Source organism: Rattus norvegicus, chromosome X, assembly GCF_036323735.1.
Source record: "Rattus norvegicus strain BN/NHsdMcwi chromosome X, GRCr8, whole genome shotgun sequence".
Taxonomy (NCBI): Eukaryota; Metazoa; Chordata; class Mammalia; order Rodentia; family Muridae; genus Rattus; species Rattus norvegicus.
In genome coordinates, this window is record NC_086039.1 from 101,055,274 (window position 1) to 101,073,741 (window position 18,468).

The window sequence follows — 18,468 nt, forward strand, 5'->3', positions numbered from 1 at the left end:
TAATGCTAAATATCAGTGTGAAAAGATTCATGAAAAAATGATTTTTTTAAAAAAAAAGCAAAAGAGAAAGAGTCAAATTACAACATTCTCTTTCAAGAAGTATAAGGTATGGATAATATGATCTAAAAATGTCACGCTAATGTGCTATGAAATATGAGTATTTTCTCCTTCTGGGTTGTGTTATTAGAAAAGGTTAGTCTTGTGAAGTGAAGATGGAGATTGCATTTTGTGTTAAATTGTGCTCTAACTGATATACATATTTATATGGATTCATGTAAATGTTATCTATATTAAGAAAGAAAAAGAGAGACACATAATTTGTTCGGTGACTCATTGATTTTCTTCTCTTTTTAGTGATTGGAAACATTCTTTCATAGCTCATGGCTCTCTAATCCATGTAAAATGCTTCATTTATTTCAAAGCCAGAACGTTAAAATAAGGATGTATCTATATAAAAGGGATGTTGATGTGAAAGTGCCCACTATCTGGACCATAGAATAAGGCACTGACTGCCACTGACATGTCTCTGAAGCATTCACTACCCAGGGTGGAGGATAGGGTGCTTTCTGCTGTGAGAGGTGGTGTTTCTTGGAGAGCCAATGTTTCTTTGGAGGGTTCACCAAAGTCCTTGGAGTTATAAACAACAATATGATGAAGCATAGTAGCAGCAGCAGAGACCAGAAAGCCTGATAGATTTACTGTCTGGCCCTTTACAGGAAAAGCTGACCCTTGGTGTTCAGAGTTGAAGAGAAAAATCTGAGAGTGCATTTCAGGTAACAGAGATAAGTATTGTCTGTGAAATGTTCATTTTACTTACAAACGTGGTGCAAAATGAATTTCTTACTATAGGATATAGGCAAAATAACTGAGAATCACTCTTGTAATCCGTGTTAAGGAAATTAGATTTCATCTTAGCAAAATCATTGACAGATCCTAGGCAGAGGTGTGATTTAACGGGTGCAGTATTTTGGCAAAATCTCTCCTGCTGCAGTGTGAACAAGTGACAGAGAGAGACAAGAAGAATGAGAAGAGACAAGTTAGGAATTATTTCTTCTACCCAGATGAGGAATGCAGATGCCTCGGATGAGCAGAGTAACAGTTACAGTGGGAATGACACTTTGAGGAAGATTCCTGGGTGCTGATTTGGAGGCATAACTTACCTGTATCTTAGTCTCTGACACTATCCATATCTTTCTGCTATGTATAAAAAAAGGAAAGAAAGACAGAGAGAGAGAGAGAGAGAGAGAGAGAGAGAGAGAGAGAGAGAGAGAGAGGAACTTGTAATACCATGTACAAAGCATCTCAGTGCTTAGCATTTTGTGTCACTCAGCTGGGAAAAACCACATTCTTAGGGCCATATTCAAAACTGAGGAAGTGATGCAGCACTGAGGCATGCTGGATATGCACACATCAATAACAGGAACTATTAAATGAGGTTGTTTTTTATTCTTTCTATGGAAGCTCCTTTAAGGAAGCTCCTTTAAGGAAGCTGCTCTAGTCATTCCCAAAGGCTTGTAAAGTTCTTTTTCCTTCCCACTTACCTTTCTCTGATCTCATTTCCTAGTTTAGATCCATATCAGGACCCCATCTGACTTGCAAGAATTAGACAAGAAAAAAGGAAACACCTTTGGGGACTTGTAAATACCTCTTCAATTCCACATGCATGGAAATGAATTCATGTTTCTGATAACCCAGTGCTTACAACTGAATTGTCCATCTTTTCCAACTAATTTTTCTATTTTATTATGCCATTTCCTGTAAGAGCTGGTGATTTCAATTCCTTATTCAAATATGCCTTCTGTCTCAATTACTGCTAGGACCTTGCTTTAGCATTTAACTTCTCTCATCTTCTGCCAACTTTCTGCATCTAAAAAATTAATCCAGGCATGTTGTGAACATATATTGGGATTGACTCCAGCTGTGCTGACCTGTAACACACATGAATACATCTTTGACAGATTGCTTGAAATCCAGAGGGACAGAAGAATATAGGGTTACCAGACCTTCATTTCAAGGGCTGTTGACTAGCTAGAGTGCACAGACTCTAAAAAGAGCCACAGTCCTGTCATGCATGACTAATGCAACTTGAAAGGGAGGAACTGAGTAGCGAAGAAGTAGGGAGATGCCTGGGAGGCTGATCAAAAGCACCCTGGCCTGAAATTCCCACTGTGACAATCACTTCTTAAAGCCATGACATTGGCTTCCCAAAGATTTGTTTAAAAAAAATCTTTATTTTTTTCTAGGATGAATAAATAAATGCCTTAAGACATCAGCACCTACTATTCAAAATTCTAGCCAGGAAGAACTTAACGGGATGCTTATTGGTCCCTAAAAAGTAGTTGAAAACAATACTACTTCCGTAGTAGACAGATATGGCTTTGAATCTTAGCACTGCTATTTAGTATTCACGTCACTGTCAACAATCTCCCATAAGTACTTTGAGCCACAATTGGTTTGTATATAGAATAGAGATATCATTATCTCCCCTACAAGGTTGTGTTGAGGACAATATGCTCTACTGAGAGTGGGAAAATGGCTCAGTAGATAAAAGTGTTTTTACCACCAAGCCTGAGCACCTAAGCTCAAGTACCAAGACACACACAGTGAACCAGTGAACGAAAAGAACTGAATCCCACAAATTGCCTATAAAGGTTACGTGCCAGCTTCAGTATGTGCTTCTACACTTACACACACACACACACACACACACACACACACACACACACACACACACAACCTCTCAACCGAAGTAAACAAACAGGCAAACAAAGAAAAACAAATGCTTAAGCCAAAATGCTGCTATGAAGATAATGCTTGTAAAGTGTCTGGCACACAGTAGTTTTCTGCTAGTCCTTGGAGCACATCCAGACACAGTTAAACTTTAGAAAGTAGATGGGAAGACAATGGAAACACACATAAGAAAGGGAAAGCCCTGGCTTGGAACAAAAATCCATACTAGAGAACCTGGAAAAGTCAAGGTTTTGGGTATCTGGAGGAAGTTAAGGTTCTAAAATGCAAGGTAAATGCAGTCCAACAAGAACTGTGGGTAACTGAGAGAATCATCTCTCACCACTTCCCATCCATCTTCCTTCTCCACATTAAAAGTGGTCCAGTCACTATGGAAACCAGCATTGAGTTTACTTAGAAAAGTCACAACTCTCTCTCTCTCTCTCTCTCTCTCTCTCTCTCTCTCTCTCTCTCTCTCTGTGTGTGTGTGTGTTTGCTGACACATGCATCAGCCAACATGTATATACCATAAGGAATCATACAAAGTCAACATACAAAAGAAATACCTGCTAATGATGGCTAATCGTCACTCTCTACTTCCTGATATCAGCTGAAATGTGACCAGGAGACATCTGCTCCTGCTGCCATGTTTTCCTTGCCTCAGTGAAGTGGGGATACCCTTGAATTATAAGCCTAAATACACCCATTTTTCCTTAATTTTCTCTTTGTTGGGATTTTGTCACAGCAATGAGAAAAGTATGGGAATGTGTATTCCCATATTTATCATGGCTCTATTTACAACGGCAAAAGTACGGCTCACCAAGCAACGAATGGGTAAACAAAATATGGTACATATAAATAATAAGAGATTTACTTATCCATAAAGAAAAAACAATCTGTAATCCTTAGGGGAAATGAATGAACCTAGATATATTATATTGAATGAAATAAACCACTCCCATAAAAACAAGTATTGCTTGTTTGCTGTCACATGTGGAAGGTGTGAAGAGAGAAACAAAAGATCTGAAACTGAAAAGGGATCCAGGAGGTACGTGGAAGGGAAAGGGGGAAAAATTTGGAGAAAAATGAGTATGGTCAAAGTATGTGTATATATATATATATATATATATGTACATATATGTATGTATAGATATGTATATATATGTATATATGGTGTGTTGTTTTGTATAATTAATATGCAGATAAAATACAAAGAAAGATTAAGGAAATAAAGTATCAGGCAGGTTTCAGAGCCATTTGCCAGTATACAAGAGGATTAAGACTGTAAAGACAGCATGCATCTACTCTTATGCTGGAGAATTTTGTTTTGAGGTGCTGTTACCTTCCAGGTAATGAAATGGCCATACAGGACATCCTTACTCCTGTCTACACCATGAAAAGAAAAGACTGAAAGTGACTAGGTGCATTCTTTTGTCTCCAGTACAGATTCCATATGGTAGGAGAGAATACTCTAAAAGCTATCAGTTCTCATGTATGTCAGATACAGCATGTGCCTCACACACATAAAGTGCCTAAAGGAGACTTTTTTTACCACTATGAAACAAAAAATTTAGTTTGTTTTGGTTTATATATGTAAATGTATTTGAGTTTGTGCTTACAAAATATTGCCAAGTTCCCATAGATAGGCAGTGAACATGGTTATGACTTTGGGTGTGTCTTTGTTATACATGTGAAGGCTCTTCAACATGAGAGGAATTTTCTCTTCATTCTTAAGAAAGAATTGTCTTTTTGTTCTACCCCTCCTCCTTCAATCAATCAATCTGTATCTATCTATCTATCTATCTATCTATCTATCTATCTATTGATCTATCTTTTTTTTCTTTTTTTTATTAACTTGAGTATTTCTTATATACATTTCGAGTGTTATTCCCTTTCCCGGTTTCTATCTTAATGGAAAACACTGCAAGAAACATTCCTTTGGGCTTTTGGTGCAGGCTAACCCAGAAGCATTTCCTTGACCTCCTGTGTCTTAATAGTTTCCAGGCCAGTGACAGAACAGCCTCTTTTTCAATATGTCTGTCCATCTGTGAGACCATGTGAACATCTGTCCATATACCAGTTTATGGAATCCCAGTGCCCCAGCATGTCTGTTTGCATTCTGATAAAAACACCTATTAAAATGCAGTACCAAATCTCTTGCTACTGCTTTGACTCTAGGGCTAATTCTGGGGAAGAAGATACAATCTCAATTTAATACAGGTGAGCAGAGATAATAGGAAGATGGAGATCCAGGAAGACAGTGGATTTCCTTGAGATCACTTTTAATTGTCTGTAAAGAATAGGTCATGCTGAAGCAATTTAGCCTTTAACCACTAACGGCACTATTTGTAATAGTCTGATGTGCACCCCCTTCCTCTATCCACCCCCTCCAGCTGCAGCCAGAATGAATACTTGCAGCCCAAGTGTTAAGTTCCACAGAATAACTGTTTGAATAAAGAGTGCTTGTCAGGGCTTTCTCTGCAGCCTTGTTATGTACAAAGTCAGAACCACTCCTGATGCTTCATTTTCAAACCTGAAGGCATCAAGGGGCAGCCAGGTCATCTTTGTTTTACATTCTCTTTTTCCCTACTGACAGCCTCAACTATAGCTTGCCCTTTAAAAAAATTAATTCTACAGAGAAGTCCCACTGCGCAGTTGCTCCTGAAATGTTTTATTTTAAAGAATAATTTTAGTATGCTTGTTTAAAGTGGCACGTGGGAAAATCTTTTGCATCCCCAATGTGAAATGGGTCTCCCTCCTTCTGTAATGGTATCGATAAGACTGGCAGGAGGCTTGCAATGTAAATAACTGGATTTATTGGATCTGGGAAGAAGCCCCTCTGTTAGGAAGTTGAATGTTGTATGAAATAGGAAAGGCCAATGAAAATCTTTGCCCAAACATCAGTAATTCCACCAAGAACTGGTTGATTCCAAGTTCTGAGATGCACTCCCAGTCAAGGGAAAAAAAACACTCTCCAAGACAAATTTCACCAGAAACTCAATACTTTTTCCATAATAGCCTTTAATACTAAAATGCATTAAACTTTTTGAAGCAGAGAAAACACATTTAAGAGGAAAACAGAGAACCACCAGATAAAAGGAAACAATGTGGCAGGTAACACCATTTAAAACAGAACTGTAATAATTTAATAAAGCTGCTTTATCATCTTCATAAAATAGACACAGTGGTGATTCTTTTTTTGTCTTTTTCGTTTTTACAATGAGTCAATCACTGTGAAAATGTACATAACATACAGATCAGCATATACAACCATTTCATCTTCATATAATCAGCAACAGAGACTGCTTAAAGAGACATACTGTACTTGCATCCTTCTACATCGCCACCCTGGTTTGACAGGTAAACAGTAATAGTGTCATCAGGCTCATTCCCCTCACTAGAGGAGCGAAGGCGTAAGCCTTTTGCAACTAATACCTTAGCATTCAAATAGCACAAGGAGGTATTTGTTGCTGAATTTCTAGCTAGACCTAGTCTGGCTCTTGGTCACTAGTCTGTATCTTAGCCTTCCTCAGCCGAATGCCAACCAGTGCCAGGAAACATCTACTTAACCGGTGATGAAAAGGTGTTAGCTGGTTTGTTTGCTAAGGTTGACAGCAACATTCAGTTAGTAACAAGGTCATCTTTAATTGCTAACACAGCTGGAACACCAGTAAGCATCATCAGATTTCCCTAATGACCTACAATGCTTTCCAATCAAGGTCAGGTGTTTCTGGGTTGTTCCTTACCAAGAGCGCCTTACAACGTATACTTCAGACAAGGTGGTTGATTTTCTTTGTTTTACAAAAGCAATGTGATTCCTATTTGAAATTAATTCACTTTTGCACAACAAGTGACCCACAGGCCAATTCCAGCTTCACAAGAAAACAAAGAGAGCTGTAACAACTTCATTAGGACAATGTGTTTTGCTCTGGAATATTTCAATATCAATATAAAGCCACCCAGTCCCAGTCCCACCCCCATACGTCCCCTTTGAATATTACTTTGATACATACTTAAACTAAAGAACAACATCTCAATACACTTTAGTGTCAGCAGATACAATTTGACTCATGAAATGACATCCTTAAAATGTAATTTTACCAAGAAGGCAAACACTAGGACTGTATACAATGGACTTCTTCAGCTCATTTATGCCAGTTTGTCAAAGTCAGAAGGGTCTTATTACCCTGTGAAAAGAGCCAAGTGGACCAGACTTGCTGAGAGTGCCTTGGGGGAACATTTGACATCAAAATGATCCCCATAAAATGGATTATGTACAGTAATAATCCTTTCTCCACCTTGAATGCCCAAAAAAGCTATCCCTTCCATCCGCGCCTCTCCCCAAACTGCCCCTTGTCTTTCCTACTTCAAGTGGACCATTTCTCTTTGCTTTTGAGTGAAATGGTAGGTGGAGAGGAAAAAGTCATCTGAATTCCCCTCGACCAGCCATATGCTGAGATGACAGGACCTGGAAGGCACTCTGGGTACTTTCCAGTTTCAGAGTTCAGAGTTACATCTTTCATTAGTGATCAGTTGGTCACCACATCAACAAATGCGTAGAAGTGGCCACTTTAGATGCAGTTAGTCCTATGAGGCAAGTTTCCTCTGGAACATTGTCTCCTCAGTATCTCCTAGGCATCTGTAGATAGGAAAAGAAATCCTACCCCAAACAACTGAATAAAAAACTCTAAGGATTAGGCTCTCCAAACCTGTGCTTTAACAAGCCCTCAAACTTGAGTGGGCCTCTGACTCATATGGATTCTGGGCCATATCCTCAGTATTTCTTACACAGTCATTCTAGGCAGGGATAGAGAATTATCGTTTCTAACAAGTTCCTAAGTGATATTACTCTGAGACAGTATTTCATAAACCACTGTCCTGCAGGAAGTACTGAATTCCAAAGCCCACTATCTATTCAGTACCAAGATAAACCCTCACTTTTTCTACTGGCTTCAGAGGATCAATGGAACACTAAGTTTCATTCTGAACAGGTTCATTTACTAGTCTGCATAGGGAAAAGAAAAGCTTCCACAGGGCATGGTGGATCACTTCTCCCTATTTCTTACTGAATAGCATGTTTCTATGTTTGTGAGAAAGCAATCAATCAATGCAAACTAGATTCCCTATACTGAATAAAGACATTTACCTGGCCAGAAAAAAAAATTTAAGCATGTCACACTTCATGACCAAGGGACATCAGAATAAATAGAATTCCCTTGGATTTGGGAACTAAAATTGTTCCCATTTGTTTAAGTGTGTAACATGTTTGCAGGGAAAAAAAAAAGGAAAAGATATTTGCCCCATTGGCCTAGGTAGCCTTTCATCGCACCTGTTAAAAAGGGAGGGGAAGAATTCCCAAATTGGTGGAAAATTGAAGACCCTTGTGCAAAAGTCCTCTTTGCAAGCACAGCCTGCCTGTAGAACCTGTCTACAAAGCCCTCCTAGGATGTGCTTGCATTTCCATTCAGTTGGAGGGGGAAACTTTCCTTAATGAGAAAAATCCTCTGAACATACTCAGTAACTAGTTTGAAAACAAAACAAACAAAAACAAAACAAAAAAAATTTGACTGCCCACTGAAAACAATGTTTTTAGATTGGGTAAAAAGATGAATCTAAAGTTTGAAAATAAATTCTAGGGATAAAGTTTAAGAAATTGACTTGCTTTAAAAGAAAACAAAGGCATTGCCACTGCTACTGTGTTTTTAAGTGGCTGGTAAGACTATTGCAGGCAGTGGCTGCTCTACATTCCAACCTTCCGTTTCGATTTTCCATAATCTTTCAAAATCCCTAGTAAGAATTACACCTGTAGAAAACCGTCCAGTCTGACTACAAAGCGACCTTGAGGCACTAGCTAACAAGATACTATCAGTTGGGTCACGGTGAAGAGCAGTGTAAATTCTATAGGCAGTCATCCTAACTTAAAGGACACTTGTAAAAAGCTGAATGCGTTCATTAAATAGTCATCTGGAAGAAAAAGAAATATCTAATTCATAATCTACTACAGTAAAATAAAGCAAATCGGAATAGGAGAAAATATAGAAGAGAAGTTTAACTGAGGCAAGAAGAAGATGGAAGGGCAACCGATCTCAACTGTGTCAGTGTCGGGGAAATTTGCAGCTCCGCCAATATTTTGCATGAGGTAGTATTGAGCACAGAATAGGAAATAAGGATGGGTTTGTAGCTTGAATATAGGTGACCTTCTTTCCAGAAATCTTCTCCCCTACCTAAGCCCATGCCCAGTGCCTTACCCACCCCCTCCCTTAAGTCCCTCCCACCTCCCACAAAAGAAAGTATTCCTAGTAATGGATAAAGCTAGGAACTCAAGCAAAAATAAGGAAAACATTTCAAAAAGCTGACTGTATCTACTAAACTTAAGAAAATAAATTCTCTTTTGAATTCTAGTGCTCGAACTTCTAGCCTTTCTTTCTAAGTATTCTTGAATTCCAAAAGAGAGAAGAAAAAAAAACTTGTTTCTTTAGAAACAATCCTTTTAAGACAAAGGTAGAAGAAAGGTGACATGTTTCTTTAGTTTATTTTAAATAATAAACTCTTAGGCTGCAAGAATACTATGTTGGCTAGTGAATATTAATAGACATGATAAAATAGGGGCATTTGTGCAGTGTTAAAACAATAACAACAAAAAGAATGGACGGTTTGTTAGTTTTAAAAGGCATATTCCTAGCCTACAGAAAAAGAAGAGTTAACTAAAAATCTAAAGAAGTTTTGTCTTAATAATTTCTTGTTCACATTTTTAATCGAAAAGTATTAGTCATCAAAAGACGAGTTCAAGTGTCTGAGTGTCTCCGTTTAGAAGGCACAGTAATTAGATTAGTGATGTTATTACCTGCCTTTTCCTATGTGTCCACTTCATACTGCTTACTCGATCGTTATTTATAGGCCTAAGATAAAGAGCAATATGGAGCCCTTGATTCCAGCCCATGATGCACTTTACCATCTAATTCCAATCATGATTGGGAAAACACTGAATCAGGAAGTGTGTGTCTAAAGAGATGGTAATTTAGATCTCAAAATAGACTCAGTCATGTTGCATATGAGTTTTAGATGATTGGAGACAGGGAATTTCTCAGTCTGAAAACTGATAACTTCAGGAGTAACTTTTCCTGTGCTGGGCCTGAAAATTAGAAAAAAAAATATAATGTATCTCATAAAATTTTCAGCACAGTATTTCTGACAACTGCAAATTAGATAGCAGCAAATCCAAAAATGACTTTCTACAATAATCTAGCACAGACCCAGGCAGAAGACTGAAAGGCAGGAGAAATCCTCTGCAAGGCGGTGAGCAATCACAGCGTGGAGTAAACTGTGTGAGCATCCACCAAGTCCTCAACCTCTAGGTGTGGTGTCGCTCACTCATTTGCTGCCTCCTTGTTCACATTTTGTTTTTATATGTATTTTTTATTATTTTTTTAAGAAAAGAAAACATCAACCTTTAAAAGCCTTTTGCCATCACCACACACATAGCAATTTGCAATATCAAATACAACAACAGCACAGCTAGCAAAAGGGTTCTTAAAGCAGGGGCATCCACAGCAAAGTAGCGGCATTGGGAAGTACTCGAGCTTCAGAAACAACCTTTTGGGGGCTCGATTTCACATCACTGAATCAATGAATAGTACACAATAAATGACCGATAACTTGTCTACACTACAAAAAACAGTGGCGAGCTTTTTAAAGGTGTCCAGAGCTTTTTTTTTTTCTTTTTTTTTTTTTTTTTGCTTTTTGCTTTTTTCAAATGTAACTCTTCACAAACAATGGTAATTTATATTATCATTTCGACATATAAAAATATATAAATTCAAACACTTAATACATAATACTTTTTCACAACTGAATTTGCCTCTGTTTCCCCAACATCAAGGCCCCGTGAACAACTCAAGCCAAAGCTAATTTGCTCCAACTGAACACCCCTACTGCCTGCTGAAACGAGAGGGATTGTCACAGAATGATAGTCACTTATACACAATACATTTAGGGAAAGCTCTGCAATGCAGCCACTCAAGAACCAACCATTGGTGAGCAATTACAATGAGCAGCTACTACATCTTCACATCTTCACTAGCCAGTGTGGTTTCATTCTCTCTTCTTCGAACCCAGATGGGCTTAGAGAATGATATCCTTCAGACGCTTCACGGCGGGAGATTCCTTGTCACGCCCTTCCTTCAGAATAGGATTGACCTCGTGCATGACTTTCTCGCTGTCGGCTCCACGGGGCTCAGCTTCAGAAGGACGAGAGGCGCCAGTGTTGGCATGGTGATCCAGATCATGAGCTGGAGGAGCCAGGGCGACGGTGTAAGACATGGAAGGCTTGGTAGGCAGAGGGCTCTTCAGATGGAGTGGGGAGGTGACGGGGCTAATAGCTTCACAGCCATTGCCCGCCTCCCGGATAGCGCTGTTGACTTTGGGGCTGCAGATGGTCACATCGACAGTCCGCTTGCCTTTCAGGATGGACCGCTCCTCAGCTGGGTGGCTACTGACATCTTTTCCGAAGGTTGCAAAAGTCCGCTTGGTGGGGCCGCAGTCGTCATAAGCTTCAACATCAGCAGCGGTAGCTTCAATGGACAGAGCGATGATGTTCCTCATGTGCTCAGGCGACTTGGAGCGAGTGGGCATGGGATTCCGGGGCATCCAGCATCTATCAGAGTGGCCAAGAATCCGGCACTCTTCCCTGCAATGAAATCCGTCATTCTGGTCTGTAACAAGAAAAGGAAGATGTCAGTTTTATCAGCTTTTCCCAGGAATCACAGCAACAACTCAGTTCTGGTTTCTTAAAATCCACAGGTCCTTTTGGGAAATGGCACATTGGATAGTCCTTTATTGTCTTTTGGGACAAGTGTGGAAATAAATAGATTTTTTAAAAGCTATATACATCTCTCTCTAAATGCTTTTTTTGTCCTTGCTTGCTGTTCACACTGCTAACAAAACAGAAATTCTAAAGAGAAACAAGTTAGGATGAAAAAATATTTTTTAAATATTTGTCCTGAGTGCTAAGGTGTGGAGAGGCAGCAATTTTATCAACAGCTCCTGCTAAAATTCACCTGTGTTTGAAACTTCATCCAGCCGAAGCGTGGAAGCAGTGTAGGGAATCCAATGCTCACTTAATCAAAGAAATGTATCCATAATTTTTAGAAATGCTATCCACAACTTTCCACCTTATACAGTGATACATGGTGCTTCCATTTAGATTACTATGAAATTCTCTTTGAAAACCTAATACATAATTTCTTTCTGTTAACTGAAGAGGTGTCAAAATTGTGACATCACTATGATTAGATTTCCCTGACAGAAACAAACTATGTATAGTAGAACTCACAAGCCTCAATTAGCCCTACACACACACACACACACACACACACACACACACACACACACACGCATCTTATATGTTGGGGATCATTTAATTAGTCACAAATAAGTAATTTCTCCCTATTTGCTTTAATCTTCACTTTTATTAAGGATTTGGTTCCTAATGAAATATACATAGCTAGTAGGAATGCAAATTATAAGCGCTATTAGAGAGAACAAAATAGAATGTTCCTCAGGAATAAATTAGAAACAGAAAAAAACTATCTAATCTACCTCTCATTTCTGGACATATTCAGAGAAAATAAAATCATAAGGATTCCTGCAAAACCAAGTATATTATTTTAGTATGACATTAGCCAAGATACAGAATCACCTTAGTTACCTGTCAACAGTTGAGTGGATAAAGAAATGCTTACTAGAATACTGGGATTACATAACCATAAACAAAAATGAAATTCTATCCTTTGAGATGAAGTAAATGAAATTGAAAAACTACACTGAGAAAAATAAGCTAAACCTGGAAAAGCAAGTGTCACATGTTGTCCTTCATATATGGAAACTACGAACAGAGAAAAGTAGCCATTAGACACAAGGAAAGGCAAGGATCAGAGATGACAGAAGTAGGCAAAGAAGCATGACAAGTTCTACTATTCTAGTGCACAGCAGTGGGACTACAGTGTACAATAACCTATTGTACATTTGAGAGGATCTAGGAGAGGCAGAATAGTTCAAGGCTCTAAGGAATGAGAAGTAAATCAAAGTGCTTATCATATCAACTTAAATAATACATGCTATAAACAGATATTAAAATACCACAGTTCACCTTCGAAATATGTACAGTCCATCTTATGCTACTAAAAAAAAATTGTTGACTGGTTTAATCCTACCATAGAAGATCTCAATAGTTAGAATTTACAGTTATTAGAACAGCGTATTTTTATATTTTTAGCTGAGGTATATTGAGGACTGAGTCTTTTATTTGGCTCTCAGAGGAGTTTTCTATAAAGATTGCTTTATAAAAGCGTGGATGCAGGGTTAACATCTGCCTGATCTGCCTGACCACTGAGTAAACATGTATTAAAATGGCTTTGTTTAGAGCCCTAATTTCCCAGCTTAATTGATGTTTATGTGTAAGGGTGACCTAATGAAATTTTTCATTATATTGAAAAATGCTTCACAATATGATCAGCTTAACATTTGCAAAAACAAAACCTTGGAGTAGGATTGGAGGAAGTAAGGCTAGAAGAAATACAAAAACAAAAGGTATTCATACAGGAATGCATATAAATTAAATATAGGTATATCTATCATGCAAACAGAGAGGGAGAGAAGAGAGAAGAGAAATTTGGAATTGTATGCTGTCAGTTCGTTTTTGTAACATATAAGGAGCTTGCCTGAAATGTGTCTATGGATAACATACCTGCCTATGCACTTGTATATGTGTGTACATGAGTGTGTGTGTGTGTGTGTGTGTGTGTGTGTGTGTGTGTGTTTAATTTTTTAAAATACAAATAAAAGGCACAGGAGAGAAAAGCCACTGGAAGAAGTTAGATGACATAGACTTTATCAGTGTTGTGACCAGATTTGAAGACAATGGTGGACACAGCCTATAGATTCATTTAAGTTATTTAAAATCTGACTAAAAAAAAACTTGGATAAAATCATTACAAACATCTTTAATATGGGTATTTTCTGAACCATTTCAGTGCTTAAGAATGAAGCACTCAGAATTTTGCATATTGAAAGCCAATAACAATAAGCATCATTACCAACAAGAAAAGAGCCCACCCCAGATATAGGACAATTCTTCAAATGCCAGCACAGTTTTATATCATGACTGCATGAATAGCCATGCATGTGAAAACCTGAAGAGTTTGTCAAACTCTTTTCTCTGCCCCTTTCTTATAAACTCCAAAGGATGCCATCTAATACCTGATCACAACTCAATATGCATATGTTCATGGGGAGGCATAAAAAATAAAAAGTAATGGAAATATGCTTGTATATGCAAAGGAGACCCTTTGTATAAACCCCAAAGACAAGAATGAAGGAGTAGCTATACCTCATGTCAGTTTTATTTAAATTCTGTGCTTTCTTTAGGAGGCCCTAGGGTTGTAATGGCACTACCAGATTTATAGCTTCTGAGTTTTCCTAATAATAAAACTTTATCTCATAATTCTTCAGATAACACCTATAAAAATGAGTGTCAGATTTTGGGGGGATGGGACACATGGTAAAGAAATGAAAGCACAGTTCAATAGTTGGCTTTCATTTGTATCAATCAAAGCAAAAATCTCCACAAGCTATCAGGAAAAAAATCCAGAATGCAATGGACATTCTATTCTTTTTGCTCTTAAATCAATAATATTAAATGTGTCAATATTATTAAAATAAAGTCTAACCTACCATAAAATATTTATACCTATTTTCTATATAAGTATAATTGTGGTTAATACTGACAGACTAAATGTCCTCCAAATCATAATTAGGTTTAGCAAAGAAATTCACTGTAATTATCAAACATGAGAAGAGCACAATAAAAATACCCCCTTATCGATATCAATAAATAATAACTGCATAAGAAAAAGAAGAAAACAAATAAGAGAAAAGAAAAAAGGCTAATATAGGAAAAGATTATGTGTGGACAATTACAATAGCTGGGTGTTAGATTTAGGCATGAAACTAGAAAGAAGCCATTTTGTATCACCCATCCACAAATAGGCAGAACACTGACTCTTGCTTAAACATCCTAATGACTTACCAAATCCCATTCAGGGTTCCCCTAAAAAAGCATAAGTATATATGTTACTTGATATATTTTTATTCTTCCATCTTTATCCAAAAGTATTGGCCTAATTGTAGGCAAAAGTTTAAGATTCTAAAATCCACACATATTTGTGATGGTTCGAAGACATTCCCATGTGCAAATGAGTGAGGGTAGATGGTGTTTTTTAAAAGATGTATTTCTGTTTATTTTATGTGTATGAATGTTTTGCTTCCATGTGTGTAAGTGAATTGTGTGCAGGCCTGAAATGTGAGGAGGCCAAAAGAGGGTGGGGTATCCCCTGGAACTTGGATTTACAGATGACTTAAAGGTGCTGTGTAGGTGCTGTGACTTGAACGTGTGTCCTATGTAAGTGGAGCAACTGCTCTTAAGCCCTGAGTGATTTCTCTGTCTCTAAGACAAATGGTTTTAATTCAAATATATACATGACTACAGTTGACTGATAAATTTGTCAGCTAATCTCCCCTACTTCTGAAGTTTTGCCCAGGCCTTACAAACCATACACATACACACACACACACACACACACACACACACACACACACACACAAGGAATCAAAGTGGGTGCATAAATTTGGAAGAGGGACATAAATCGTGATGTCAGAGACATCTTTACTTGGAAACATAGTTGTTGTAAGCAAAGAAGGAGGAGGAGAAGGGGGAAGAGGATAGTAGGAGATAAAGCTCCTGAAATCTACATAGTAATCAATAATTCTGTTTTTATTTTTGTCAGGACTTTGGTGAGAAAATTTCCAAGCAGCTGGCAACAAATAAATAAACAAGAAATAAATCTCCAAACATCAGTCTTGCAAAGTTGCAGGAGGCATAACAGACAACAATAATTATATTGTGATGTATAAATAAGTAATTCAAATAGAAAAAGACCAGAATATGTTGCTTTATACAAACAGTAAAAGTTTGTGCAGCTATTCCTATTGTCTTTGAGACATAAAACAGCTGTCTTTTCAGATAAAGGCAAACAATGTGCTTCAACAATAGAGTCTATCCATGGTCTCATCTGAAGTAATAAAAGCCAAGTTAGGCTTTCCTAAAAGTTTCAGAGTCTTGGAAGACTAGAGGAGCCGAGAGGCTCTGTTGGATTTCTAGGTGTGTCTAGTCACAATGAATGTGGTCAATAACACCATTAGTTTTTTTTATTATGATTCAAAGTTTGAGTGCATTTTCTCAAATATCTTAATGATCAAAGACTCTAACACTAAAGTAGTTCAAGTCTGCAGTTGCAAGAGCATTGTGTTACTTCTTTAGAAGTGGTTTTCAAATAGGAAAACATGAGTGCCAACTAATGCAAATTCTAAGCAGCAACACTAATTCAACATATAAGCAAGTGATCTATTAATCAGAAAAGCTTCCTGGATTGTACTGTTACCCACCCACACAACCTACTCTACATCAGCCCATGAGCGAGATAATCTACAACCAAAACAGGTCATTTTCTGGAAAGTAAAATGGAGAACATTGTTGCAAACATTATAAAGAAAGTATCATCAAAATTGGTCGCATTTGTCTAAACAAGAATGCACAATTTGGGGTGGACAGGAGAGATGTTTAGAGCAGGAGGAGATATGGAAAAAGTGGCTTTAAACGAAACGCAATTTTTGGTAATTGCCCCCACTTAAGTAACTTTGACTCATCTGATGCAGAGATTTAAAAACCGGCCTACAAATAACTTTACCTTCTTTTTTTCCTGCTTTGTCCTATCTGGAACAGAATCATAGTGACTGCAGCTGCAATATCTATCTTAATAGCAATGCAGTAACTCTAAGGATAAAAATCATGGGCCCATGAGTTGCAAAACAAAAAGATATAAGGGCCTTAGGATGCTAAAAGTATATAGCCACCATATCTGAGCTGAACTGCCCTTATGTAAGAGGCAAAATAAACTCCCTTTTATTTAGGCCATTTATTTTCTTTGGTGGAGTCCTTATTTCCAACAGATGAACACAACTCATGGTGGATAACACTATTCCTCAAGTCCCAACTAGAATTTCACTTTCTTAAGGAATGAATAAATGATAGGCTAGACTAAATAGGGCTCACAGAACCTCTCTGCCATACCATTCATCCCACTTGTAATTATTTAAGTCATGTATACTTTGCTTGCTTTTTAAGGCTCTGGATAAGCAAAAACTATGCAAGTCTGGTTTTTCTGCTACTTACTAAAACGAGCAAAAAAATGCCACTGTAGAATAATTGTGGACAATAGTTTAACTTAATGGAATAATTTAAAAGTACAGGAAGAACAAAGAAATCTAGATTGATCCTCAAGACCCCAGGCCACTGATGCAACTCCTAAAATTGGAAATAAATGTTCTAGCAAATAGAAACTGTTTAGAAACCTATAAAGTATTGCATGTCAGTTTGTCAAAGGCAATGACAATGGAACTGGAGAAGCATTAGTCAATTTGCAAGTGGTTTGAGGTAGTTTTAAAGAGATCTAGTATGCATTTGACATCCAATTGAAGATATAAATGTTTCAACATGGAAGCTTCCTATTCTGAAAATACCAGGGAACAGACTGTGATAAATTAAAAGTTTTAACTTAGTTTAAAAGTGTTATCTATGAACTGAATGTGTTGTTTACATATTAAACACTGTTTTCTCTTACAGCCAACCATTGGACTAAAGACTGGGAACCCCAATGGAAGAGTTAGGGGAAAGAATGAAGGCGCTAAAGGGGATTTCAAGCCCATAGGAAGAACAATAATATCAACTAACCGAAACCCCAAAGCTCCCAGGGACTAAACCACCAACCAAAGAGTACACATGGATGAGTCCATAGTTCCACTACATATGTCGCAGAGTATTGCCTTATCTGACATCAATGGGAGGTAAGACCCTTGGTCCTGTGGAGGCTTGATGCACTAGCGAAGGGAAATGCTAGAGAAGTGAGACGGAAGTGGGTAAGTCTGTGGGGGAGCACTCTGTTAGAAGCAAAGTGTAGGGGAAGGAGGTGAGAGGTTCATGGAGGGAAGACCAGGAAGGGGGTTAACATTTAAAATGTAAACAAATAAAATTATTAATTAAAGAGAAAAATGAAAAAGTCACTGGTTCCAATAAAAGGTACACTAATATGACCTAAGATAAGCTTTTCATATCTATAGGAGAAACTGATTCACTCTTGCAAATTTAGTTACGATATTAATAAAAATATACAAGACTACCCAAAAGATGCTCCAACGTATAACAAAGACACGTGCTCCACTATGTTCATCGCAGCCTTATTTATAATAGTCAGAAGCTGGAAAGAACCCAGATGCCCTTCAACAGAGGAATGGATACAGAAAATGTGGTACATCTACACAATGGATTACTACTCCGCTATTAAAAACAGTAACTACCTGAAATTCATAGGCAAATGGATGGAACTAGAAAATATCCTGAGTGAGGTAACCCAATCTCTCTCTCTCTCTCTCTCTCTCTCTCTCTCTCTCTCTCTCTCTCTCTCTCTCTCACACACACACACACACACACACACACACACACACAAAAGAAAGCCATGATATGCACTCACTTAAAAGTGGATATTAGCCCAAAAGCTGGAATTACCCAAGATACAATCCACAGACCATATGAAGCTCAAGAAGGACAACCAAAGTACAGATGCTTCAGTC

The 18,468-nt window shown here is 37.8% G+C and overlaps 1 protein-coding gene across 6 annotated transcripts in view; it reads right to left on the reverse strand.

Annotated features, from left to right (window-relative positions):
- Positions 1 to 5,728: 5,728 nt before the first annotated feature.
- Positions 5,729 to 18,468, reverse strand: part of Pcdh19 (protocadherin 19) — a 105,776-nt gene continuing 93,036 nt past the window's right edge. For 5 of the 6 annotated variants that reach the window (XM_006257222.4, XM_008773420.3, XM_039099722.2 and 2 more), the window contains one exon: positions 5,729 to 11,438. In XM_006257222.4, the coding sequence (XP_006257284.1) occupies positions 10,849 to 11,438 (590 nt within the window). In that variant the 3' untranslated portion in view covers positions 5,729 to 10,848. The remainder of the gene's footprint in view (positions 11,439 to 18,468) is intronic. The other variant, NM_001169129.1, reaches the window with a different exon arrangement.